Genomic DNA, 27,370 nt, shown 5'->3' on the forward strand with positions numbered 1-27,370 from the left:
CAGCTGTTGGCTGGATATAAATGTGAAAGGCTATCTTTATCCTCTATTATGCATCTTCCGGTTCTTACTTCTCTACAAGGATACTTGCACCATATAGTGTGTTTCTCATGACGAGTTTAAACATCTAGCATGTCAATATGCAGGTTGATTCCCTCAGATTGCATTGCTCTCCCTCCCACTGATAAATGCATAAAGTTCTGCATTATAGGTTTGAGAAGGCTAAAGTTCCTATGCTGTTATCCTTCGATTCGTAGAAGCTTTCCTCTATTGATCTATAAATGCTAGTGATTCTGAGGATTCGAAGACATCTTCTTATTTCAAGCTCGTGTGTTGGTTTATGGTGTACCAATATATAGTTTGTGTAATGGGAACTTGTCGTTCTCCGCCTTGTGGCCTTTATCCTTCAAAGACAAGAAGACAAGTCTTTGCTCATTCTTCATAGGGAAATCGAACTGCAATTATATTTTCGCCTGGATACTATCTGGATTCCTGTGTAAATCAAACACTGGATTGCTTAGTTTCATCTCCATGGGAGCCCAACTACAGGAAAATGAGAGTTGTATCCAAACAGCATGTTGAGATTATCTGATTTTTGGCCTCAAAGGTATCCCAAAGAGATGCTGCAGGATTCTCCCTAGGACAGCAACCATGGTGAACAGTAATCATGTCAATGAATAAGACAATTCCTTACCAAATATAAGCATCCAGCTAAAATAGGTTATATTACTCCTCAAAAACATCCTAATCTAATGAGCAGCCACCAGCTTCAGCAGCACCATGAGGTTAATGTGTGGCCTAACCCAAGAAATTAATAATTTGGTAGAGAAGGCAGCTGCACCGGCCCTGGATAATGTAAATACTTGCAACGTCAAACTACTGAGGACGAGTATTATCAAGCACTATGAACCCCCCCGAGTTGTACAATACATCATGGGAGACTTTACTAAATTATCATATTATTTTGACCTCATCTAATGATGTTTAAGCAGATGGTTTAATTGCATTTACTCAATCAGTAACCTTGTTGGAAATTGGATTGACTAAAGTAAACAAAATGATCAATCTACATTTGGATGCAAACCAAATCCGAATTTTGGAAACAGTTATTCGTGTAGTTACACAAGCTCAGGGTTAAGTAAGAACAATGAATGAACTAGCAGAGCATTAAACCCTTAAAACAATATAACTTGGTTATAACTTGTAGGAATCACAATCAGCACATAGCTCTCTCCTAAAAGTGAGTCCAGATAAATAATAGACATCATAGTCCCAAATTAACAAAACACCAAGCGAAAAAGAAAGACCAACCACCTAAACAAAGACTCTGTTTTGCAGAACTCAGGTAACAAAACGGACCGCGTGATAGAAAAAGTTGTAACCAGCAACTAATGATATCACCAGAACAAAGATACCAGCTCCAGCATGAGAAGGGCAGAATAAAGATAAATCACGGTATAAGGCTGAATGAAAAGATTACTTGAAGCACTTGGCATCCAACAAGGCTTCACCCTCGAAGGGTTCCTGGTCCTCAATCATGGCATTTACCCGCTCCTTCTGCACTTCATCGGCTATGTCCACCTTGGTCCACTCGTAAAGCTCCATGTCATAGCACTCATCAAGCACAAACTGTGGGATCTGCTGTCCACGGAAGAGCCACAGCCCCTTGACCTTGTAGGGCGGCTCTGAGCCTATTACAAGCATCTTGCCAAATGCATACTTTCGTGCCAAGTCCATACGCTGCAGGAATCCACTTACCTTGTTTAGGGTCACGAATGAGACGGTGTTCTCATCATTGTACTTGTAGTCACAGAACCATAAAGAGTAGCCTTCTGGGTCATACATATTCCAGAAACCTGCAACAGCACAAAAGATTAGCATGATATCTAGCACAAGCAAATGCTAAGTGAAAACTTCTAGTTGTAAAATATTTAAAACATTAGATTTATTATAAGCATTATTAGCAGATGTATCTTAGAACTCATTGATTTTTCTCCTAAATCTCATCTCAATATCACAAGTCCTGTATTGGATCCCACTCCCTCAATAACAGCCCATCTACTTCACAAATCAAACCGACCATCGACCATGTACCAGGCATTGACTGAGATAGTTTCAGCTTATTCATGATTCTTTTCATTGCCAGATGATTCTCAGAACCATTCTCAATTAAACAAATTAATCAAAAGTCAGTGACTGAAAAATCTAAAGCTTTCCTTATAAACTTGCTAAAGGCGGCATTCAATAAATAAAAATTTGATGAAGTAAACGTTCAGTTGATCTCTTGTGCTGCATCCTTTTGGTTAGACAAAAAGGGAGTATTAGTAACTTTAGATTATTCAAAATATCTCTGACTTTCCAAAAATTCGTCTGATTATTTTTTCCAATTCTGAACATTTACCCGATTGCCCCTAATCAAATTATTCCAAACATTAAAAAATATGACTGATTAAATAAATTAGCGCCACTGAGAAAATTAACAGTGTAAGATCCTAGCAATTCACAATATTCAAATGAAAGCAAGTTAGATGGGCACCCAGTATGCCCAGTTCTTTCCTCCAAATACTGATCTCCTGCATATAATAAAGGAGAAAAATTTACAAAAAAACTTGATCTTTTGCCGTTCACATATTTAATAAACATAGAGATTTACTTTCTACCAAGATATTACAATCATGCAGAATATGTTCAAACCATGCTTCAAATATATTAATATAAGAAGCATTATTACTATCAATGTGATATGCTTTATGGACCATGAGGAAAAGCAGAGATAAATCTGTCGAAACAATAGAGAGTACACCCTTTATACGCAGGCTTCAGATGATGACATAAATATATATACACACTCCATTACCAATGAGAGCAAACAGGCTCAAAAATAAGTTGTCCTCTAGATTTTTCAAACATTACACCAATGTATCTACGAGAACAATACGTCAGCACTAGAATGGTCAAAAAGCTTGTGTTGGGGAAGTGGGGGTGTGAATTGCTTCTGATGCCAAAGGGGCATGCTATCGTGAAAGATTACAAAAAGATCACCACTGTAGTCTTCATATAAACATCAGAATGTCTTGTTATTGAATTTAGTTAAAAAACATTTTAAACTTTCACACGCTTGTTTGCTTGTTGGAAGCTAACGATGCTGACTGAAATTGCATATCCTAATACACTCGTAAGTTGTATCTAACACTAGATAAATGCCCCACTACCTTCAACAGCTGCAACTAAGCCTAAGATTGCTTTTAATCATAGGTCAAGCTGTAGCACGGTGACTGCCTTCTGAAGTTACATGTGACTGCAATTATAGCTATCAAGTGAGTGAGTGGGTGAGTGGGCGAGTGGGTGAGTAGGTGAGTAGGTGAGTGGGTGAATGAGCAAGAAAAAGAGAGGAGGCAATTCCAGTAACTGGATTTGAAGCCACATCAGTTGCATGCAACCAAACCACAAAGATATAGAGCAAAAGGAGTACCCTTGATGGCAACCTCGCGGAAGTTGGTCTTTGTATTTGAATATAACCTCTTCCACTCATCTAATATCATCTTACTAGGGGGCAGCAGGTCAAGAGGATTTTTCGGTTTGGGCTTGGGTGCCTCTTCTTCCTCCACAGCATCTTCTACTTTAGGCTTTGCAGGCTCCTTCTTGGGTTCTTTCTTAGCTTCCTTCGGCTTAGACTCTTTATGTTGAGCAGGCTTTTTCTGTGACTGAACAGGTGGAACTGAATCTGCCTGCTTTACCTCACCCAATACCTTGGAGAAATTTGGTTGATTAACCATAGTCCAGAAGTATCTTTCAACATGAGGAAATTCTGAGGTAAAACTCTTGGTCATGATTCGGTTGAATCCAATATAAAGGTTGCATGTCATGATAATATCAGCCAAGGTCACAGAATGGCCAACAAGGTAAGTATTTGTGGATAAATGAGTGCTCAGAGCACCTAGAGATCTCTTCAAAGCAGAAATTGCAAATTCCTCACCCTGTACAAGGACAATTCTTTAGTGTGCAAAGATATATACCATAGACTATGAAAACAAAATATGAGGATTTAAAACAAACCACAGCAGTAAATGGGAAATATCCCAGTCTTGGATATAACCATCGTGATAGATTCACATCAATCTCCATTGATGCAAAGTCAATCCATTGCTCAATTCGGGCCTAAAACGATATTTTGAAACATTAATAATTAACACAGGCATCATAATAAGCTTAAAATGCTAGCAGCCAGAAAACTTACATAATCAATAAGTGAAGAACCAAAAAGAGGATTGTCAGCCTTCAAGCGGGTAACTAGAGAGAAAGAAACAAATAATTACTACAATATCAGATTTCATAAAAGATATACCATGATAGTATAGGATCCTTCCATACCATAACGTGCTATTGCATTACTCTCAAAAATGGGACCATCAGGTGTCTCCAATACAGGAACCTGCATGATCATAAACCATTTTTCTCCATCAGAAAGACACAGCAACAGATTGTTATCCTAAGGATCTTTATATGGAGACTTACTGCATAGTGCATACCTTCCCTATAGGGTTCATCTTAAGAAACTCAGGAGTTTTATTTGATACACCCATTTCAAAATTCTTGGCCAGTTCAACCTGGACCCCACTGTATTCTGCTGCAATAAGTGCCTTGAAACCATTCTTGTTTGTGTTACCGGCATGCAAAATCTGTAAGGTACAGGTATCAATGCATCATTTTAATATACAAATCAACTCAATTGAATGTTTACCAATATCAACAAGCGAACTTGCATTACCAACAAAATTAAAACAAATTCTGAGTAAAACTAAAATATATTCCCCGGCTGATACCTATCTTTTTTCACAAGTGTTTTTTTTTGTGTGTGTAGTTGAGTGTCTGACTTCCAGCGGTTTTTCAAAGAGAAGAAAAAAAATATGAACATTTTAAGGACTTGTTTAATTGTTATATAATGCATGAGATTGTATGATGCTTGAAGATAAGATGAATATAATCAAAATTGAAATGAAATTCGATGGGGATGAGGAAATGGGGAATAATGGCATTGATTAATTTCCAAGTAAATCACTCTTTACCACATATATTTGCCAAAATTGAGACATTATGATGATCCTTATCAATAAATCTGAAATTCACCATCATTCTGTCTCCAGATATCACAAATCATACAGCCATTACACCACTCTCTCCACACTCAACCCTACAAGGCCCCCAACTCCCATCCAATCACCACTTTTCATTCTGCTCACATCCTGCACTTTTTCCATTTCCTTTTGACAATTCACCCACTCACCTACCCCTTTGTGTTTCCGAACATTTCTCTCACATTAAAAATAGGAGGTTGAAAGGATCAAAGGCTTCAGCAAAACGAGGCATACAACATCTGTCAAAATCTGTTGCAAGAAGATACCAAAATATTTGATCTTTGAGCCTTTGAGGCATCTTGGATATTATTAAACATAGCTAATGGCATAGCATCTTAATTTACATGATCCACAATATATCATGGTATAATACAACAAACAGGAGTACTAAAGTCAAGTGTTGGCTTGAAACTTGGATAACATGGAACAAAGTTAAAATCCTTGAGCGTCATAACAATTGTCAGAAACCCAAAAGAAAATTCATGTTGACCATCATAATCTACACGCCAAAACTTATGGCCTAGGAGCATCATAGACAAGTGTCATGGGTTAAAGCTCATCCAGTCTGCATGCCCACTTGCTAGGTGTCATCCCCCATTACAAAGTTGTGAAGGCAATTACAACCCAAGGGGGATGACTGAGAGCCTGGCTGAATCTAGACACTACTTATGTGGCAAAGAGACCATCTTATCAAATAGGTGAATAATTTCTTTAAAGAATCAAGAAATCAAACAAAGTCTTATCATGGTTGGCACCCACCAAAAGACGTAATTGTCACATAGTAATTTGCCAAAAAGAAGAAAAAAAGATAAAATCTAACATAACACAAATAATACCCAATATCATATGTTAAAAGATAACAGAACCTTTTTTTTAAAAAAAAAAAGAGCTATTGAAACAAACCGGCATACACATAGCAAGAAGTGACCATCAGATATCAATCTTTTGCCCCCAGACAAAATTTCTCCGTATAGCAAACTTGTTGCAAAGTGAGATCCCTAAGCTTCTATGTAAAGCAACTAACTTTTTAAAGACCAATCTAATGATGACATAAAAAACCAAGACCTAGCACCACATACCCAATCCATTAAGCCCACAACTAAATTTTCTCTTGAAACCCTAATAAAACCCTATATCACCAGTTATACACGGCAAAAACAAAATTCCAACTTCCTAGCGAAAAACATAAATGTATTGGGGAAGGCAAAATCAGCAGTAGATTACTATCAAGCAAAAGGAATTTGGCTTACTTCAATCGTACATGAACGTTCCAGGAGCAAACAAAACGAGAACACAATTTTGAATTAAGTAACCATCTAGCCATCTTACTCTCTTTGTTTCTACCTTCCATGAAACGAATATATATAAAAAAAACCCTAAAATCCTAACACCTCCCAGGAAACAAGATTGAGATCATGAAGAAAGATCCTGGAGCAACAACCACAATTATCTGAAAAAAAACTCACCAGCGCCATAGAGCCGATGGTCTGCCTCCGCCTTGATATCGTATCTAGACAAATCAAAAATAGAGAAAATAAAACTCAGAAAAGGGAACACAAAAGATCTACTTGTGAATCGAGAAAAGGAGAAGAACCAGGAATCCAGATCGGAGTAACCGAGAAAAACAGGTGGGCGAATAATACCCAAAGAGGAGGCCGGGCGGCGCTGAAGAGCAGAGGAGAGGCGCGAGGAATAAAACGAGGATGCTTGTAATACGCCTCCGGCGTCGCACATATAAGAAGCTCTAATCTCGCTAGGGCAAAAGCACCGGGGTTGTGATGTCCCTTTGAGATGAATAGATCTGCCGTTGAGAGTGCTTATAGATACATCTTGTCCCTTCATAACTAGCGTCAAATAGAAGCGTTATTACTTTGTAGTTTGACAATTTACATTAGCGGCCTGGATGGCTTCGAATGGGGATGCGGACGGCAGATCAAGAGGAATTTATGCGTGGAAAAGTATAAAACGTTGTGCTGAGTTGGATCGGTGGCCAATCTAAGGCGTCGGGTTGGGTTGCTTGCCTCGCAAATGCAGTGGTCTAAATTGCTATGGATCTTACAATACTCGACCCAATCTTTAAGGTGGAAAACACAAGAAAAATTGGAAATAAGAAAATTATGCAAGGTGGCATAATTGTTAGATATTTATGTCAAATTTTTTTTCAAGCGTTAAAATTCTATGAGTCTTGTTGCCGCTAAAACCCGAACTAAGGTCGGAGCACTACTCGGTTTGCTTTAAGATCGATGAAAATCGAATTGAATGAGGCGATCGAAGTGCGGAAGAACTGGTCTCTTCTAGAGACGACCTACAAGAAGTCTGCCTGCCAAAAAATTTCTATCGGATGGCCCTCCGAAGCCTAAGTCTGAAAATGAGGCAATATTATAAAAAGGAGAAATCTTTGTAGAGTAAAGTCTCTAAATCAGCTTAGCTGAAGACTCTCGAGCCACCCTTTTATATAGGGTAATATATCAATCTGTTATCTGATTTTGTACGACATGTAGTAATTGCAAAGTAAAGGTCAGTTACATGTTTACAATGTGGAAACCATCCTATGTAAGTAGCACATGGCGGTAATTATGTGATCGTTCATTGACAGCAATGTTACTATAGCTGTTGTTCTTTGTTAGTACGTGAGGAGTGGCTCCTTGGTTTTCACTGAAATTATTCACCTCGGTTAATACCGAGGCCAAGAGGTCGATCTAATTCGAGTTTGAGATATCCAACATTTTCTCCATCACTTACCCCCCCTTCCAAGGTCGAACTGTATTTTAGTTCGGATAACGAAAGTCATATTGTCATCTCGATCAAGGACAACTTCTAGAAGGGAGTTTTAATGTGTCAGTTGATCTTCTCGAAGCGTTATCATATTAGAGCTATCCCGAGGCGCCATTATTTTGGGATTTTTTCGAGGTGTCATTAATGCGGTGATCTTGGTGAATCGCTCATATCATATCCTGAGCTGACACGTGAATGAATCGGCTCGAGTAATCGAACTGTCGCCTTAATTAGGGGCATTCGTGCCCCTATATAAGGATAATCACCTCCATCATTTCGCACTTTCTATACATTTGCATCTCCTGGGTGGTTCTTCGACGAATTTTTTTTCCTCTAGCTCTGGCGTTCTTTGTGGTTTCTGCCAATTATCGGTCGGTTCCTGCTTTTAGCTGCTCGGGTTTTCTTTTATTGTCTTTTCCTTCTCTTTTCCTCCCTATTTTATTCACCATGAGTGACGCTAAGGATTAAGTCTCCGTAGGGAGTTGGTCATCCGACCATTCTCCTCGAGCTCAGCAGTCCTCACCTTTGAGTGAGATTGAGCCCGAAGTCCACTTTGGCCTAGACTATAAAGTATCAGTCCGCACCCAAGTGGAGATGGATTTGATCTGAGCTCAGCACTTCGTCTCTGTCAAGTTCACTTTTGAGCTTGCTGGTCCCAAAGACCGGGTAACAAACTCTCCTCCATCTCGGCTCGGCCTGTATGAGGAAAGTTTTGGGGTCGAGCTTACACTATCTCTTCACCCTTTCATTATTCAATTGATGAGGGTTTGCAACCTCATCCCGACTCGAGCTGGTTCCAAACTTTTGGTGAGTTATCATAGGTATAGCTGTGATCCAAGCTTCTCGAACAGTCTCCTAGGATTATGCGTATGATATCCAGACTTTCTCAAAGCAAAACGGGGGATTACATTGAATATTATCATCGGTAGAAATTAAAAGAGAACCGTGGTCAATAAATATAGGAGGTAGATGGCAAACATGGGAATTGGGGAGTCTTTGGGTCCAACTGGAGTTTGCATATGCCTTATCAATCCTCTTCCGAACTTTGGCCAACCCCTATTGATAATTACACCATGTAAACCTAGGCCTGATGAAGCTAAGATCTATAAGTCCATATTGGTAGCAATAAACGGACGAAATTCTCTAACTCCAATCTTCTGGGAAAAAGGCCTGCGACCCCAACAGTTGGAACACCCTGCTGCATAATAGTGGTGATCTCATTCTACAAGGCTCAGCATTAGGCTCAGAAATAACCAACAAACTTGTTGGCTACAGTGATGGAAAGACATCAACAGTATTGCACAAATCCTCCACATAATAATGATTCCACCTGACAATCCTTCGGACTCAATAGCACAAAATCCTCGAGGCTTCTCCCTGAAAGATGCATTTTAACTAGAATACAAATCTCCTTCCAAAAGAAGAACTGAAAGAGAGAGCTTCCCTGCACCTGGGCAATTCTACAGCAAGATTCTCATTTGGTATCCTTAGAGACTAAAGAAGATTCTACCCATTCTCTATCTCGTTCTAATACACAGGTTCTCCACAGTCTCCTTCATCTTCCTTGTGCCCAATTCCGAAGAGTAACATCCAATGGGTTCTTTGATCAGAATCACCCACTTTATTGTGGTTCGAATTATTAGCATGACGTCTTGTTTGCCCATACTTCTCCTTTCCTGATTCGCTGGCCCGGAACCACCTGCAGATGGAAGCCAAACCATGCCCGAGTTCCTTTTCCCGCCAATTCCATGTTACCGGTGAAGTCGGCATTTGCCGTGACTTTTAACCTTTTTCGTTTCTCCCCAAGACTGCCGACTTTAGATGTTCCGTCCGGTGTAATAGCCTCCGACGCCAACGATCAAGTCTGTGCATTGGTTCCGGCCTGCAGACTTTACATTCAGAGTTGGGCACCAGTCAACTATCTAAAGTAATAAGACCTATTCTGATTTAAAGTTGTATAAAATTTAATATCTTTAATGTCCTCGAAAAGAGTGCATCGTCTATTCGTCTCTTCATGCCTTGCTACTGTTCGATAATATTGCTTTAGAAACTGTTATTTTTAAATTTATATATGAATACCTTTGGAAGATGATTTCTTCGTTGTAGTAATCACGTTTGGCTCTACAACTTTTTCAGAGCTCGTTGTTGATTTTCTTTGGTTTACAGTAATAATATTTGTGCAAAGGTAGTCCATGGAGGGACAAAGGAAGCAAATTCCTAGCATAAATTACATCATGCAACCCACGATAACTGCCTGACTTGCGGCGTTACAACAACTAAATTCAAGGATCTATATAGAGCACCGTATAATATGGACACCAATGATATTAACTAAGTATACAACAAATTAACAACATGCATTAGCTCGTAGGACAAGCAGTTGTACCCAACAAGACTTTATGGCAAAACACATTAGAACCGAAGGTAAACCTAACCACCACTGCAATTTATTTTTTCAACCCTTTTCTTCTCTGCACAGAAGCGCCACCATTTCTCGCAAGTACTTTTTTCAACTCTTTTTTCTTTCTTTTTTTCCTCTGTTATAAGATTGAGCTAAAAATTTTATAAAAATTGAGCTTGTTGGCCCATCTAACTTGCATTTTCTAAAAGCCTGTCCAAATATAGCCCAAATTTTTTAGTCTGCAATGAAGATTTTTTTTCTCCATATAATTTAGGCTGAGTAGAGTTTGGTTGATATAGAATCATATGTTTAAATGAATGGCCAATCACAAATCCTACAAAATTTTTAGCGCAATTCTATAGAAATAGCCAAACAAGTTCTAAGTTGAAAATTTCATAAATTCAGAATCCACTAGCAGTAGAAAACTAAAAACTAATTTCACTAGAAATTATCTAGAAATTATTGAAGAGTTCAAGTCATGCTGTTTTTTTTTTTTTTTTTGAAAAGTCAAGTTGTGGGTTTTTTTCCTCTTATTTTTTTCTACAAATTTCTTTCAAAGAGGACTCTAACTTTTTTCTTCATATATATATATATATATAAAGAGAGAGAGAAAGAGAAATAGTGTGATATATTTTTATTAATTTAAGTTTTGTTTTTTTTTAAATATATATCAAAACAAAGGATGATTCAAAAATAATCAGATAAAATAAAAGTAACGAGAACAACAACCATCACAAAGTTCTTCTCATGTGTACTTCACGTGCACCCAGCAGCAGCTGTCAACTGATTGGAAAAGTAGTCCCGTCCGTTTGCATTATTGTAGGCAAGTCGTGCGCCCGCGGAGGTGACGGAGCTCATTAATTCTGGACCAGGATTGGTAGAAGGAAATGATACATGAGCCCCAACAGGAAGCAGCGTTTCGTCGTGACCGTGTTTCTTCCGCGGGCGGCGACGGCGGTGGTTCCTCCCGCGAGGAGGCAGACAGCGCCATTTGCTTTTGACCCCTGCTTCGCCATCTCGTCATTTCGATGCGACGGGTCGGGTCCGACGCGGGTTTCCGGGCCCGAGGGAATCCCGCCGGCCTTGGCAATTCCCGAGTCACATGCCATCGGTGGTACGAATACCATACACGCTCAATCAACGGACAGAGAGCTCACCGCCTGACGAAGCGTGCGTGGATGGATACGTGTGAATCCTTTTTTGGATATGTGTGAATCCTTTTACGTGAAAGATACAACCACTATTACATATGAAGAAGGCAAAAGACCTGTTGTCCCAAAGTATATCATTATGTTTTACTATTCTCTAATTATTTCGGTATTTTGTATCTACGACATTCAGATCACAAAATAGCAACTTTATCGAATGAATCTTTGAAGAGTTAGCCATTGGAGATCAAACTGCACAAACAAACCCCCTATATTCTACGTACAAATGCTAACTAAACAATATTTTATGAATGACATTATTGATCTACATGAAGTACCGTACATAGAAGAGGGAAATGGATCAATTTCTTGCTACTGCATGACTTAAGCTCATCAACAAGCCATTTTTTGGAGGATGTTATGAATGCATGATGAAGACAATAATTTATGATAACTACTTCAGCATTTGAAAATAATCATAAGTTTCAAACAAAATAATCCCTGACCACTAGAAGAATAATGGCGAAGAGAGAAATCAGTAAAAGTCAATACACTGATTCCTTTGGCAAATTTCAATAACAGACGACTGGGGTTTATTTTAAATTTTCCTCTACAAATCATTATATAATAAGATCTTGAGAAGTCATTATTGACTTACACTCTCAGAAATTATCTTAAAGGTAGAGAAGTTCTTTTCCCATGCACCTTCAGTATGCTTTATTTTATTCCATATAACAAACCTACATCCTGGAGTAGCCTCTGTAGTCTTCATATTGTTCCATAAACTCGTCATTGAATTTCTTGAAACTAGCCATTATAGCAGGCATTTCTTCCTCTGCTGGCAGGATGGTTGTTCTTAGATGGAAAACCCTGCCCCAAGGTTAGAAGACATTAATTAATGATTTCCATTGAAACATACTGGGAGAAGTTAAAATGGAAATTCTGTTCACTCATCATTATCTTTTTGTAAATTCAAATGCAGTCAAGCTCCTAGAGATGAAAAAGGTGTCAGTTAGGTAAACAAAATTGCAGACAAAAGATCAAATCCAACATATCAGATCGAATATCTTATCAAGCTTGTTTATACTCATGTTTTGAGTGTTTCCCCAACAGGTTTAATGTCCAAATGAACACTCCTGTGGGTAATGTGAAATAGAGGGTTTTAAAATGCTCGATTAACAGAATCCCCCGAGGGTGGGTTGGGGGGGGCGGGGGGGGGGGGGGCGGGGGGGGATTAGGAGGGTCTAATCCCGGCCTTTCTAACCACTCCAACCCTCACGGTTTACTCCAACCAGAATCGAACTCTTGCCCCCTTTGCCCAAGTGGCAAAAATGATACCATCCAAGCAAGTGCTAGTTGGTAACAGGAGCATTCTGACTCACTTGGAAGGTATTAACAAATCAAGATTTTGTTCATTTTGAATTTTAAGCCTGCATGTTAAGTAGGTAAGTTGAAAATCCTGATGTGTCGAGATGGGCTTTTTCTGATCGAATGGAATCACCAAGAGTTGGCAATTTGTTTGCTTTACTGAGAAATGAATTGCAACAAGATATTTAAAATACGAGAACTTGTAGGACATGGGCCTCTAAGCCGTGAATCGACATGAATGCTCAATTTGGACTCCACATCTCATCTTAACAAGAATGCATGTGAATGAGTTTTCTGCATGTGTTGTGGTTTCAATCAAAGGAATCAACACAAGAAAGAAAAGCTGGGGTGCCAAACCAGCGTGATGCAGGCTTGAAGTATGGGGTACATTGGAGGACATCAAAATAGGGCACAATCAATTATATAAGATGCAGTTTTGATCATTACCTATCAATTAAGCACATACCTTACATACATATACACATCTATATGTAACTATATGTGTATATTTGCATGTGAAGATATGTACATATGTACATATCTATATACCTTGTAGACAGATGTAATAGTTCTGTCCAAAATTTTATGATCCAAAACTACAAGATACTAGAAAAATGGTATATTTAAGAATAAAAGAACTTCCAGAATACTTACCCTTCTTTCTGGCCAAAACCTGAGCCAGGAACAGTGGAAATGCCAGTTGCTTCCAAGAGCTTGAGGCAATAGAAAACATCAGGAGCTTTGCCAGCCTTTTTGGCAGCTTCAATTGCTTTTGGTGGTAAGCATATTTGTGGGAATGAATACATGGCTCCTGAACCAACTTTCAAATGAGCAGCCAAGTTCGAGAGTTGACAGAAATTTTGAGAATAATCAAAGACAGATACAATGCTTGGTATGTATTACCTTCTGTAAAATTGCAAACTACATTTCTGCAACTATTGAATCCATCGGTCATTATATGTGCTCTTCTCCTCAGGGACTCAAGGACAGCCTTGCTGCAGAATAAAACAATGGCACATTATATCATATAGATGACAAATGTTCAAGAATGTAGAGGAATATATTAACCCAGCATTGTCAATATGACAACCTTATGATATGGCAATTTTTTCTATCTACAAACCGCAATTAGCCAAAAAAAGATGACCCTTGTCTTTAGTTTTTGTTATCATGTCAATACATCTATATTAAATCACCATAGCTTGAGGTATTAAAGGATATTTAGACCAATGGATAAGACTCATAGGTAGCAGTGGTTTGTACCCCACAAAAGGCACATAACCTGCTGGGAACTATGTATCATGCATCAACCTTTATCACAGCATAAAATTTTAATTGCCTTTACTTGGGAATGACACTTAAAGATATAGATGGGTCAAAGTTAAATGCTAACTGTATCATTCATACATGTATATTAATATTACTACATCAAATCGTATCATACCTCTCTGCAACAAACCTCGCGTATGAGATATCTCCTGGTTTGGGAGGATTAACCATCAAGCCTAACTGGAAAATAAAGTTGTTTTTTGCTTCATGAAACAATATAATAATGGGAATAGGATAAACCAAATAAGTAGATATAACTTTAAGTAGCATTATAGCACAAGTATGCAACAGGAAACTTACTTTGATATTGTCATAATACCGCAATTTGTATTGTCACAAGAACATTTAAAAATAAACCATTTTAACAAAACTTATTGACTTACAAAGATCTGCCCGGGGACATTTGGACTGAGTGAAACAGATGCAACCTTGTAGATCTCATCTACTGTCTGTGCCATATCCAAATTAAGTAAATACAAGTATCAGTATTTTATGGACTACAACAAACTACAAGCATACTTCCATGGGATCTGGCTATAAAGTAAACCAGACAAGTTACAATAAATTGATATAGGTACTAAAGTTACTGAGTATTCATGTTGAGATGTCTAAATTCATTGTTTCCTGATTCCTCATATGTCTCTGAACCATTTATTCATCACCATAAGAAAGAAAACTTCATTGTTACCCTTTTTCCTTATCAAGTATATGCTCAATTTGTTTTCATAATGTTGGAACTGGCAAAAATGCACCTTTAATAACACCAGAGGGTTCAAAAAAGATGTTGTATCCATTAATGCCCATTAGTAAAAACACTATTACTTCAGCACAAATGAATTTTTTTTTTTTCAAATTATTCCAGTTGCTGAAAAGAAGTAAATGTACAAATCATCAAAAAAATATGCTGAGTTGGCAATTACAACGAGTATTGAGAAATCATACTAGTAAATTTTTAAATTTAGTCTACCTTTTTCAGAAATTCTAAGATAAAACTTATAAATATTATGGTGCAAAAATTGATAGCATTCCAAATATTCAAAAAAAAAGTACCTAGCAATTCTGAGATCATAAAATGATATTACAAAAGCAAAATATGCACATGTCAGTATACAGATAAAGATTCCTGTGATATATCATTGACCCTTAATTTACAGAAAATAAAGAAAAGGACATTTGACAGAAACAGCATACCTGAGGAGGAAGATTAGTCATCTCAAAGTATCCTCCACGCTGTCCACATTCTCCCCAATATCCTTTTGACACAGTGTGGAAAGACACAAGCTGGACCTCTTTGCTTATAGGCGGACCCATGTCAAACAGTATCTTAAATATCAAAGAGTGATTACTTTCAGGCTAAAGTAGAACTCCAGATAACTAGTATTTGTCAGATCAGCTTCAGAGATAAAAACATGCAATAAAATTGCTCACCTTTCTTGCACTTATAAAGGGTCGTTCATCCTGATATACATTTTGCTGATAAACTTCGTCTGCAAGCAGGACTAAGTTTTCTTGGAAACAAAATTTCAGCAATTCCCTAATATTGGCTTCACTGAGACATTGACCAGTAGGGTTTCCTGGGTTTATGATCACCATGGCTCGAACCTGAAATCATCAATGAAAGAGATGCTATACAGTTTGCTATTAAAGTAGGATGCTTGAATGTGAAAGTAAAACATAGTATTACAATTGAGCATGGGATCATGAATTTAGCCATTTATGGTATGGAAAAGAAGCAAGAACCATTATCCATGGATGATGCGAATAATTCTTGTTAATTTTTGGTTTATTGAACTGCTTGTTAATATTTAGGCATATCCTCAATGTTTATTTGGATGGATACAATACAATGAAAAAAAGAAGAAGAGATTTAACATAGCCAAGTACTTACAGTTATCCCTTTTGAACGTGCTGCTGCTACAGATTGGCGAATATTATAGAAGTCAAGACTCCAATTTGCCTCCTCTTCTAAATAATATGGAACAAGACAACCACCATATAATGATATTGTAGCTGAATAAAGGGGGTATTGAGGAACTGGAACCAAAATCTGCCAAAGATAGGATACTAAATGCCAAACTCAGAGAACCAAAGAAGAGTAAAAGAAGTAACATAGAAGTTAAAAATGTCAATTTTTTTAACAAAGGTTGGTCTTCATATTATAAATATGTTTGCAGTCGTTCAAGAAGGATTATACCCCATCCTTCTCGTTTCTGATAATGGTGTTTAGTATCTGCATTACACCTTTGCTGGCACCATCAGTGAGAAATACAAGTTCTGGATCACTGCAAAAAGTGCAATATATATAATCAACTGTGGTTGCACAAACTGAAACTATATATGCCCCATCATCATAAATATCTATTTTATTACCTAGGGTACCCATCACGCCTCTCAATAAAATCCGCAATTTCCTTCCTTATTCCAGTCAGACCTCGAGAATCACTATATGCACCTGTCAAAAAAACAGTGAGGGCTCTCATTCAAGTTCACATGGTTAACTTAATATAAAAAAAGAAGAGAGAAGCCTGCATTCCATGTTGAACTTTTTGAAACTTTGCATGATAATAATTGATGAAAAACATTAATCCAAGCCTAAGCATGTAATTACAAATCATAGCAAAATTTGTTTTACAAGATAAGAAAAATACCAGGGGAAATATGGGAAAATAAGATAAACTAGCAAATATCAACTCTTGTGACTGCAATTGGAGAGTACCATATTTTAGTTCACTACACAAAGATGGTAGCAAATGAATGTTTGAATCTCAAGTATGGTCGGCGGAATCGTTCCGAACCACCCGGTTCGGGGCGTACCGAGTCATACCAGCGGACCGGGATAGTTCTAGCAAACAAAACGAGAAATCGACGATGGAGGAAGAGAAGGAGAAGAGAGGAAGAGAGAGCAGGGGAGAGAGGGCGAGGGTGAGGAAGGAAGTGAGAGAGAGGTGGAGGCCGGCCAACGAGCCGTGCAGAGGAGGCATTGGAGGGGCGAAATAGGGGTCCCAGAGAGGCTCTTTTTATTTTCGAGATTTTTAAGTGAAGTCGGCATGAAAAAAAAAGGGGCCCCCTCTGGGACCCATATTTCAACGAAACAGGAAAATCGGAGGCAGAGCCCCTTCTCTGCCTCCACAAAGATCACCAGCCTCCGCCACCCTCCTCTCTTCCTCCCTCTCTCCCCCTTCTCTCTCTCTTTCTCTCTCCCGTTCTCTCTCTCCCTCACTCTCTCTACTGTATCGGTACGAGCCCGGCACAAAATGACATAGGGGTGTACCGAGCCATGCTGCTGGGCAACCGGTCTGGGCTCTGGTTTCGGCACAACAGTCCTTGATCTCAAGAATGCGGCACAACAGTCCTTGATCTCAAGAATGCAGAATACTAGTTTAAATGGTCTCCCCCCCCCACCCCCAACCCCCATTTTTTTTTACTCTGGTCTTCATGACTACATGAAAGTGCTAAGGGTTATGCAATGAAGCTTAAGAAATGAATTTCCTTGACATCTTCAATTTCCTAGACTCTTGATGGTACAACACCACTTCTCATTAGGTAATTTATACATCATATTTAATAATTTTTTGTTCACTTGTTACTAATTCTTCCATATAGAAGCATATCCTTGATCGAAGATTCAAATATCATTGAACAGTAAATCATTGAACAAGTTGTGTTACTTGGACACTAGCCTCGAGATCCAAAAATCCAAGTCTGATACATATATGAGTCGAATGCTTATTAGACACTTGGATACTTACGAAGTCCTATGGTTGTCAATTTTAAAGATTGGTGGAGAGTTGAACTGTCCGACCAATGAGTTTGACCCTTTATTTTCATGTTAGAAGTCCATATTTGTTCTTGTTAGTGATTGGCCAAGAATGTAGGTCATGAAATAACACTGTAAAGAATTTTTTTTCTTATATCCTTAAACTAATTGGAAATTTGGATGAAAATAGTATATTGAACGCCCTTAACAAACAATATCTTTTTAAAGTCTCCCTTTAATGTTTAAACAAATGATGTTTAAAGGTTGAAATTAGTAATTTATCCTATGCATCCCTGCATCTCTCTTTCCCTCTTGTCAAGTCAAATCTGAACCCGATTCTTATATCTATGTCTATGCAACACTAGTGACAAGCGTACTACCATTCCCAACTAGCCAACCATACAAGGCTCACAAAACTTCTCAGACTTTGGATTTCATCCAGTTACATTTAGTATTTATCCAAATGATGTTCTAGATGACACAGGTTGTGAAGTATGCCTCTCTGTCTTTTACAGCAACCCTGCAACATATCACCTAGATATCATGTAAGTCATTTTGGGGAGCCTAGGATTTGATGTCACCAACTTCATTTTTGCTCAGCATATACAACAAGCTTTAGAAGGAAGAGTGTCCAAGGACACTTATTTCTGCTTCCAGAATTTAGAACAATGCAAGGAAGTTTTTCCTGTGCACAATGTTCAAGGCTATCAGATAGCAGCTAGGGTGTTACCCATGCATTTATTGCTGGCCTGATGGCATGAATTTAGATATTTCAACAACTGAAGTTCTAGAACAAATTTATTTTATATTATTTTTCAACAAAAGAATTTACCTGGTTAGCAAATTTTCCAATGTCAGATTTAAGGCAAACAGAGATTTGCTGAAATTGTAGATTGTTATGTCTCTGACGTGAGGTTTCCTCAGTGAAACTGTTTTTCATTTTTTGCATTTCAAATTCATATCTACTCAATTCTTCCTATATAGGTGGAGGTACTGGAAGAAATTCTTAATTTTATCCGCAAATTGGAGATCAAGATATAAGATGCATAAAGACAATTGGAGGAATGAGAATAACAACGCCAAATATGTGAAATTAAATACCTAAACCACCCGAAGTCAATGAAAGATAATGTTTAGCTCTAGCGATGGCATCTGCTGGGAAGAGAAGCCCCACATTAGGATCATCTAATAAAAATGGAGCTTGACATAATGCTACCACCTGTGAGAAAAGGAGCCTTGTCATGACAAATTTGCAAAGCAAAATACAGATAACTAATGTTGCATTTTCATCAAATTTGAGCTGGATCATCATAATGATTTCTCAAAACTTAAGTGTCAGGAAGGCGTACTTTATTAAGCAAAAGACAGAAGAATGACAGCTATCCACAATTAAATAGGCAAAGAAGAAGCAATAAAAGTCAAAAACCTGACGAGGAAATGTCAATGGCTTCTGTCCTAGAGCATGAGGATTGCCAACATTTGTAAATATGATCTGCAAATAATAATAGGATCAGTGAGACAGAAAAAGATCCAGCTCAGATCACTATAACATGCACGGCATATTTTTCAGGAAAAGGGAAGCCTGTCCCTAAATACTGGCATGTACTCAAATTTCAGATCTCAAGTGGTTGGGATGTAGTCCAAATTTTATTAGCAGCTGAAGACCACCATTAAAAAATCATATGCATCAACATGATTGCGTACCAGACTGAAATAATTGAGCACAAAAAGGCCTAACTCAGTAATTATAAGTCAGCATAACAACAGATTGTGTCGCATATATTTTGTATCAGCACTGTGAACCATGTTTTGAATTCTGAAGTACATTCATGCTACCTGACATTCAATATCTAACTTGAGAGCTTTCTGACAAATTTAACCAAGGTTAACATACACTTCTGTTGAATGAATCTGATCAAATTTTAGTCTCTCAAAACACCACGCACTAGCTTTTTGTTGCACATTGAAGACAATCTCAACTCAAAATTCTCCATGACTTAATTTTTTACCCTGACCTTCATTTCTCACCTTAAGCAACTGAAGTTTACCCATAAACCAAGCACGTTCACACTGATGTCATGCTCACCTGGTTGAGGATGCATATCTTATGTTAAGGATTCTTTTGTCTTTGCTTAGCTCGATTCATACAAGCTAATCTGCCTTATTGTCTTAAATAAATTGCAAGAGCCTGGGCTAAATGTTAAGTCCACTTAAGTAGGAACAAAATTTTGGAGAAGTTTGCATGCCCCCTGCTCTTGTGAAAAGCCAGAGCTAATAGTCATAGACAAATGAAACTAAGTTTTACTTTAACTAGCAATGCAGGAAAACTCTTTTATCACTCCACTCAATCTTGTAACAAACTAGTCCGATTGGTGTCTTCTGAAAGTAGTCCTTTGAAAATCAATGGCATCACTAAATTCTCACGACAATCTAAAAATTCTCCACTTCATCCACCCAGAAACAACCTTAAAGTTCAGTCACATTTCCATATTGATTTCTCAGGTATTTGCTGACCATTAATCTTTATCAGAGCCTCATTTTCTTTAAGATGTACAATAATGTGTGTTGCATACCGGATACTTTCAATTTTGCATATGTTTTATACCCTTTTCGTCACATATTTCCTCTATGATTCCAATTTGCTGTTCACAAATCACAATTGTCCATGTTTCATTAACCACCTATACATCACAAGCATATTTTCCACGTGATGGCCCTCTTTCTGAATATTTGCAGACAATCACCCCCAAAATAGAGAAAGGGCTCCAAAATGTAGTCTTGGAATTTAATTAATTAGGGTATGTACCTAGATAAAGCAACTGCAATGGAAATGTATCAACACCTGAATTAGGCAATCATTTAAACCAAATGCTGTAGAAGTTGATAACATCCCATACATCAAATCAGATAATTTACTATAAGAAATTTAACAATATACTACATTGATAAGAAAGACTATCAATGCAATTACGCGACAATGATAGCCTTGACTTAGGATCCCAATGGATATATATACATGACTTCATAGGTTATGATATGCCTCGGAACCAACCACAGCTGATGTGGCAGATCGACCAATCAAAGCTCGCCACGAAGCCTCCAATCAACCAGTCAAAGCCCACTACATGGTCGATCTAATGACACAGGAAGTCTTTCGAATTTCAAATTCTCTCCCCAGCTAACAACACCTCGGCCACGATCACGAGTCGTTTCCATAACCGCACAGGAGAAGCACGATGCACAAGTGAAATGCCCATGCTTGACCTTCAAGACGTGCGATGGGCTACCAAAAATAGCCGAGCCGTACGCCTGAATTCCTCGGCAAGGGGTGCTGACCCTCTCCTATATAAACCATTTTTGAGAAACCTTCCATATAAGTACTCTCAAGCCTTCTTACCTTGTGCTGTTGCTCTACCACTCTCACAACACCTCCGTTGTTTCTTGAGAGTCCGTCTGACTTAGGCATCGAAGAGTCCCCTCCAGACACTCTCCAACAAAAAGACTTCATCTTTGTTGTTTTAGGTCAGATTCAGCATTAGAGCGAAGATTCGAGCACGATCCTCTCTTTCCAGCACCACTTCGAGAGCGAGCGGCATTGGAGACATCACCACCCAAGCATAGCAACCACGACCTCGTCACCTCGGAGGCACATCACGATCTTTGGCCAACCTCAATGGTCTGAATAACCAAGCATCCGAGCTCTCCAACAACTCAACCAGCTCCGCACTTTGGTCGGGCCAATTTCCAACAACAGTAGATTGGCACTAAAGGAAAAGCCCATGATCCCACTACCAGAGGTTTCACCAAACAACAGACAACTCAGTCATGAAGCCTCGAAAAGCATAGGCAGCACCCTCAACTACCTAGCCAAATATGCCTGTAGAATTTGACGGCTCTCTACAGCGCCCTTGAAAGGCTCTGCCTCTACCAGAGCCACAAGCAACACCAATGGTTACTACTGAGCAATTTCACCTACTCATACAGCAGATTCAGGTGCTGACTCTAGTCGTCCAGAACTTGCAGCAGATGACCATCAACCAGCACCAGCAGCAAGCTCATGGGCCGAGCGACCACGGTGTCCTTGCATAGCTGAGCCACCCTCCCCTCCTCGGAGTCTAGGGCCGGCTCAGCAGAGCCACCGCTCCTGTCCTTGGAGCCTGGGGGAAGGCCTCGCATAACCGTCATTCTCATCCATGAAGCCCTAAACAAGACAATAGGCGTCGATCCCCGAGCTCACCATCTCGGGAGGGATCAACGTTTGGCCACTCCTTACCCCGCTAATTTGAAAGAGCCTCCAGGAAGGAGGGCATCCTTGACCGCGAGCTTTAAGAGATGGACCGCCACCTCGTAGCCTTGAGGCAACACCACGCTGAGCTTAGGAATGATGTCGAGTTCACCATCGAGCCCTCCTTCTTGGCAAAGATTATGGAGGAGCCTATTCCTCCCTAGTTCAAGATGTTACAGCTTGAGACGTACGAGGGAACTATCGAGCTTTTGGACCACTTAGAAAGCTTCAAAGCTTTCATGATGCTCATAAGAGCCACCGATTCAATACTATGCAGAGCCTTCCCAGCCACGCTTCGGAAGGCGGCTTGGCTATGGTACACTAGGCTTCAACCGAACTCCATCCATCCTTTTGAGCAGTTCGATTGAATGTTCGCTGCACATCTTATGAGCAGCCAAAGATAGAGAAAAGGTTTCAACACCCTTTTTGCCATCAAGCAGTGAGAGGATGACCCCGACTACCTGACCAACGTCGTCCCTGCAAAGAAAGCTAATGTGAAATGGAGTGTTTATTGACTTCCCAAAGACAACATTCCATTGTCGAGGATCGACCAGCTTGAAGACGCCATGTTAGATCACCAGATGTTGAACTTCATGTGACCGACGTCAAAAGAAGGCAGGCTGAGTATCATGTGACCGACGTCAGAAAGACCTTCTAAACTCTGAAAAAGTATCACATGAAGCTCAATTCGAACAAGTACACCTTCAGGGTTACCTCAAAAAAATTTCTCGGGTTTATGGTGACAGAGTACGGGATTGACCTAATCCGAAAAAGATCCATACTATGCTGGAAATTAAGCCCCCAAGGACGAAAGAGGTATAGCATCTAGCAGGTCGCGTTGCGACGCTCAGCAGATTTGTGGCGAGATCAATGGAAAGATGTCTTCCCTTCTTCAAAGTGCTGATGTAAATCAAGAATTTTCAGTGGTCCAAAAAGTATCAAGCCGCCTTTGACCAGCTCCGAGACTACCTCAACTCATTGCCACTACTTACCAAACCGAAATTAGAGAAAATACTTTATCTTTATTCGACTATATCCCCCTTGGTGCTAAGCTCGATTCTCGTCCGAGAAGAAGATGAAGCATAGAGGCCAATCTACTACACAAATCGAGTCCTCCGAGATGCTGAGACAAGATATTCTAAGCTCACAAAGGTACCCTATATTCTCATTACCTCGGCTAGAAGACTTTGGCCCTACTTTTAGGCCAATTTCATCACCGTGCTGACCGATCATCCACTGAGGCAAGTCCAGCAGAAGCTAGATATGTCGAGAAAGTTAATTAAATGGGTAGTCGAGCTCAGGGAGGTCGACATCCACTATCAACCTCGACCAACCATCAAAGCTCAAGCACTAGCCGACTTCCTTATGGAGTGCAAAATTCTTAAGGATGCTGAGGTCAGCACGAAGCTAGAGGAGCACAAGCTAAAAAATTTTTGGATGCTCCATGTTGGCAAATCCTCCAACACGAACAGAAGCGAAGCTGGGTTAATCCTCACCAGCTCTGATGGAGTCGTGGTGGATTATACCTTGCATTTTGGCTTCAAGGCATCCAACAACGAGGCCGAGCATGAGGCCCTCCTCGCCAGCCTCAAGCTCGGCCAAAAACTTTGAGCTCGGTGCCTAAAAGCTCTCGGAAACTCCCGAGTGAAAGTTAAATTCTTATGACCTAAAGATCTGGTGCTCAAAAGGACGGAAGTGGCCCAACAAAAGTATTCAAGGTCATACGCCCAGGAAGCTACCATTTGGATCATCTAAAGAGGGCATACTTTGGACGTGAAAGTCAGCCAACCTCCGAGCTTATCATTAGTAAGATGCATCAACGCATTCTGTAAACCCGACTTATCAATGAAACTCTTTTCTTCTTGGAAAAAATTATCTTAAGTGTTTTAGGATAGGTACCTAGCTCCCAAGCGAGCATGAGGTTAGATGCATCTCGATACGACCATCGACAAAGGCACATTCGAGCATCTAACGGCCACGACCTGCAAGCCTTCGTGGTTAAAAAGTTTCTGATGGAGTTTTCATGGAGGCTACATCTCCGTTCATTGAGCGAGCCATCCAACAACCCCAACCTGCAAATGTGGTTATGAAGTTTTTAGGGAAGCTTCCAAAGGGGGCTTCCAAGTCGAGACGGCCTAAGTGAAATTGCAAACCTCCCGTACCAGCCTTCGAACCAAAAATTTGGTGAGCCAACTTCAGGTTAGATGACCCAAGTGTAGATGCCGACCTCCATCAACCGGCCTCTGAGCTGGATGATTTGACAAGCCAACCGACCTCTTTGGATCGGAAGAGTCCAAGTGGAGATGCCAACCTTCCGACTATCGGCCTCCAAGCCGAACACTTGGCGAGCCAACCGACCTCTCCAATTCGAGATGATTCAAATGGAGATGCTAATCTCCCATCCACCGGCCTTTGAGCCGAAGACTTGGTGAGTCAACTGTCCTCTCCAAATCAGAACGACCCAAGTGGAGATGTCGACCTTCCATCTACAGACCTCTGATTAGAAGAATTGGCGAGCCAACCGACCTCTCTTGGTCAAGATAGCCCAAGAGGATATACAGACCTTTTGTCTCACCGGCCTTCGAGCTAAAGACCTGGCAAGCTAACCAATCTTCGTCAAGACAATAACGACCTATGTAGAAACATCAACCCACATCGTGGGCAAACAAAAGTCCATGCACTGTCTCCTCCTTCTGGCACCACCTCGGGAGTGAGTAGAGTTGGAGCCATCGCCACCCAAGCATAGCAGCCAACACCTCATTACGGAAGCACATCACAATATATGGCGAGCTTCTACGGTTTGAACAACTAATCGTCCGAGCCCTCCAGCAGCTCAGCATTTTGGTCGGGCCGATTTCCAGCAGCAACGGGTTACATATTTCATTTTTGGCATGATCATTGATAAATGTTCATGGGTTTATATGTAACTTGTCTCAGTCGCATTATAACTATTAGTACTTTTGTTATTATTAGGATTATTACAATTACTATTGCAATTTCAGGTTACCACCGAGTGGAAATACTGCAACTCTACAATAAGAAAGGCCACGGATTAAAAGAAACAAACCTTCTTCCCTTCTTTCTGCAGCTCGGAAGCCCGTAGATAAAGCTCTCCTCTAACAGCATACGCAACCTTCTTTACATTCTCGTTCAGCGACTCGTAGTCCAAGGGTTTCGGAGACATGGTGAGTTAACTGATGGCCCCGAGAGAGTGAGAGAGAGCGGTACACGCTTCTGCCATGCAATTGCAACTTCCCGTCAGATTAAACTCCGAAAAAATGAGAATAGATTAAACTCAATCAATAATCTGATCCCGCTATCAAAAACCATAAAAAAAAAAATGGATAGCCAATATTTCTCCTAGAGATAAATTCAACAAACATTACGACGACAGGAAGAACCAAGCTCACCTAATTGGCAATCCCGAAACACAAAGGAGAAGGCACACGTAATAGTGGTGAAGGAGAGGGGAAGAGGGAGCGAGAGGTTGACTCAGTGGGGTAAGTAAAGAAACAGGGAGTAGAATAATGTGGTTAAGGGAGGGGGGCCACATCCGTTTGTGATCGTCACCCAAGGGATGGTTGGAGGAGCGCAGAGATCCACCGCCACAGATTATAAAAGAGGAAGGGGGGAGGGGATGAGAGGGAGAAAGGTTATCAGGATCGAGAGAACGAGGGGAAGTGAGAGGCAAAGAAAGGAAGGAAGGGGCTCCCAGAAGTGTGGTGGAGAGGGCACCAGCCGGAACTCCTGGTGGAGACTGGAGAGAACCGTCTTGGATAGATAGAGAGGGAGAAAAAGGGTGAAATAGAGAACGTGGGTTGGGAATTTGGTGCATTGTATCATTGTCGTGGAGCGATCTGCCACGGATTCGGATGCTGGAACAGCAAACAGGGTTTGCCACCGATCAGCTCATACGGCGTGAGTTCCTTCAAGTGGGGCCCACTTCAGTTTTTTCTAGGTTGGATACGTGCTGAGTGCTAGAGGAGCTACTTGTAATTTCGCGACGGTGACCATGGAGACGAGCCTCGCGGTAGCGTTCGAGTGGCGACTGCATTGAAGAAAGCGGCGTAGACCTCAAAAAGATACAAGAAAAATCCGTGTGCTTGCATCTGCGCGCATATACGCAGGCGCTGGCATCCTTTACTGTCTGTATCTTGTTGGGTTCATTTATTAGAGTTTTATTAAAGATTACCGAAATAATCACTAGATTAGGGTTCATGTTCTGCGATTGAGCTATTTCTCTAATAACAGCTATCTGCCGTAATTGTGGAATCGCATTTATAATCATATGTCTTGGATAGATCATAGATGGGTAAACTACCATCTTTTTAAGAGCAAAGAAGTGTGATTAAGAATCATGAGTCCAGGCTGATTGTGGTTGGTGGGTGACGCACCTTCGAGTCATCTATTCTGAAGGCGGAGCTCAGGGCATCATCCTGGAGGGAGACTTAGTAAAGATGGTAGAGTGGATTCTACAAAAGAGGTCTGAGATTTTCGATCATCTGCTTCTAGAGGACGTCAGACGGTTATTACAAAAGTGTGTTGTTTTTCAGCTTGCCCATATGTTTCGGAAGACGAACAGAGCCATTGACTGGGTCACCTCCTTTGCTGCTCATCATTCTAGAGAGATTTTTTGGACTCGCTATGTACATATTCTTCCACCACTGTAAAGTATTTTGGCTCTTGACTCTGTAGGCAATGCTCATGCGAGATTAGCATGAGCGGCTAGTTTACAAAAAAAAAAAGAAAAAAAAAGCAAAGAAGTGTTGACGCTGTTTATTCTCATAAAAGGTTGAAGCACTAAAAAATTTTGATACGTTAGAAGGATGCTAAAAATAAAAAGCAAGCTTTTGAAAAGAAAGATAATTTTTGTTATGGATCCACCATATTTAGATGGATGACCACTTAGCTTTCATCTCTTGGGTTTCCCCATCTCTTGGGTTTCCCTATCTCTTGGGTTTTCTATCTTTTATAACTCCTAGATGTGCCCCTTATCCCTTGGGGATGTCTACATTCACCACCTTTTTATCTTCTCGTCCTTTGGGTGTTTTGTGATTATGACAATTATATCTCCTCATTATAATCCTAGGCCTATAAAAGGATACCTTGAGGAGGATGAAATGTACACAAGTGAAAAGAGAAAGAAAGACATAAAAAGAAATAAGAAATACTATT

At 39.9% G+C, this 27,370-nt stretch overlaps 2 protein-coding genes and 1 long non-coding RNA gene across 4 annotated transcripts; all 3 read right to left on the reverse strand.

Moving 5' to 3' along the window:
* Positions 1-1,145: 1,145 nt before the first annotated feature.
* Positions 1,146-6,989, reverse strand: LOC103717659 (elongation factor 1-gamma 2-like). Its single transcript, XM_008806135.4, has 8 exons — positions 6,776-6,989; positions 6,599-6,642; positions 4,527-4,676; positions 4,369-4,429; positions 4,235-4,287; positions 4,054-4,155; positions 3,470-3,974; positions 1,146-1,853 (listed from the first exon to the last, which is right to left on the reverse strand). The coding sequence occupies exons 1-8, from the start codon at positions 6,972-6,974 to the stop codon at positions 1,474-1,476; spliced, it is 1,494 nt and encodes a 497-aa protein (XP_008804357.2). The 5' UTR covers positions 6,975-6,989; the 3' UTR covers positions 1,146-1,473.
* Positions 6,990-11,973: 4,984 nt separating this feature from the next.
* Positions 11,974-25,941, reverse strand: LOC103717660 (glutamate--glyoxylate aminotransferase 2). Of its 2 annotated transcripts, XM_039116386.1 has the most exons (14): positions 25,606-25,939; positions 25,263-25,429; positions 19,337-19,402; positions 19,012-19,129; positions 16,524-16,605; positions 16,348-16,435; positions 16,042-16,200; positions 15,582-15,755; positions 15,345-15,476; positions 14,537-14,602; positions 14,269-14,333; positions 13,728-13,819; positions 13,479-13,635; positions 11,974-12,326 (listed from the first exon to the last, which is right to left on the reverse strand). In XM_039116386.1, exons 2-14 carry the CDS (start codon positions 25,377-25,379, stop codon positions 12,197-12,199), a joined length of 1,446 nt encoding a protein of 481 aa, XP_038972314.1. In that variant the 5' UTR covers positions 25,380-25,429; positions 25,606-25,939; the 3' UTR covers positions 11,974-12,196. The 2 variants fall into 2 exon arrangements, with proteins under 2 accessions (XP_038972314.1, XP_038972315.1); XM_039116387.1 differs by lacking the exon at positions 14,537-14,602 and having other exon boundaries at positions 25,606-25,941.
* Positions 22,635-25,256, reverse strand: LOC113463421. Its single transcript, XR_003387613.2, has 2 exons — positions 24,358-25,256; positions 22,635-24,267 (listed from the first exon to the last, which is right to left on the reverse strand). It is a non-coding gene; the product is annotated as an uncharacterized LOC113463421 (long non-coding RNA).
* Positions 25,942-27,370: the final 1,429 nt, after the last annotated feature.

This window comes from Phoenix dactylifera, unplaced genomic scaffold, assembly GCF_009389715.1.
Source record: "Phoenix dactylifera cultivar Barhee BC4 unplaced genomic scaffold, palm_55x_up_171113_PBpolish2nd_filt_p 000089F, whole genome shotgun sequence".
In the NCBI taxonomy this organism is placed as follows: Eukaryota; Viridiplantae; Streptophyta; class Magnoliopsida; order Arecales; family Arecaceae; genus Phoenix; species Phoenix dactylifera.

Coding starts and splice junctions, on each gene's coding strand:
- LOC103717659 (XM_008806135.4), bottom strand. CDS start 6,974: ATGAAGGGACAAGATGTATCTATAAGCACTCTCAACGGCAGATCTATT. Junction 4,677..6,598: donor CCATCGGCTCTATGGCGCTG/GTGAGTTTTTTT, acceptor TGTACCTTACAG/ATTTTGCATGCCGGTAACAC. Junction 4,430..4,526: donor AGATGAACCCTATAGGGAAG/GTATGCACTATG, acceptor ATGATCATGCAG/GTTCCTGTATTGGAGACACC.
- LOC103717660 (XM_039116386.1), bottom strand. CDS start 25,379: ATGTCTCCGAAACCCTTGGACTACGAGTCGCTGAACGAGAATGTAAAG. Junction 16,201..16,347: donor TCAGAAACGAGAAGGATGGG/GTATAATCCTTC, acceptor TATCTTTGGCAG/ATTTTGGTTCCAGTTCCTCA. Junction 15,477..15,581: donor CCTTTATAAGTGCAAGAAAG/GTGAGCAATTTT, acceptor TTGATATTTAAG/ATACTGTTTGACATGGGTCC.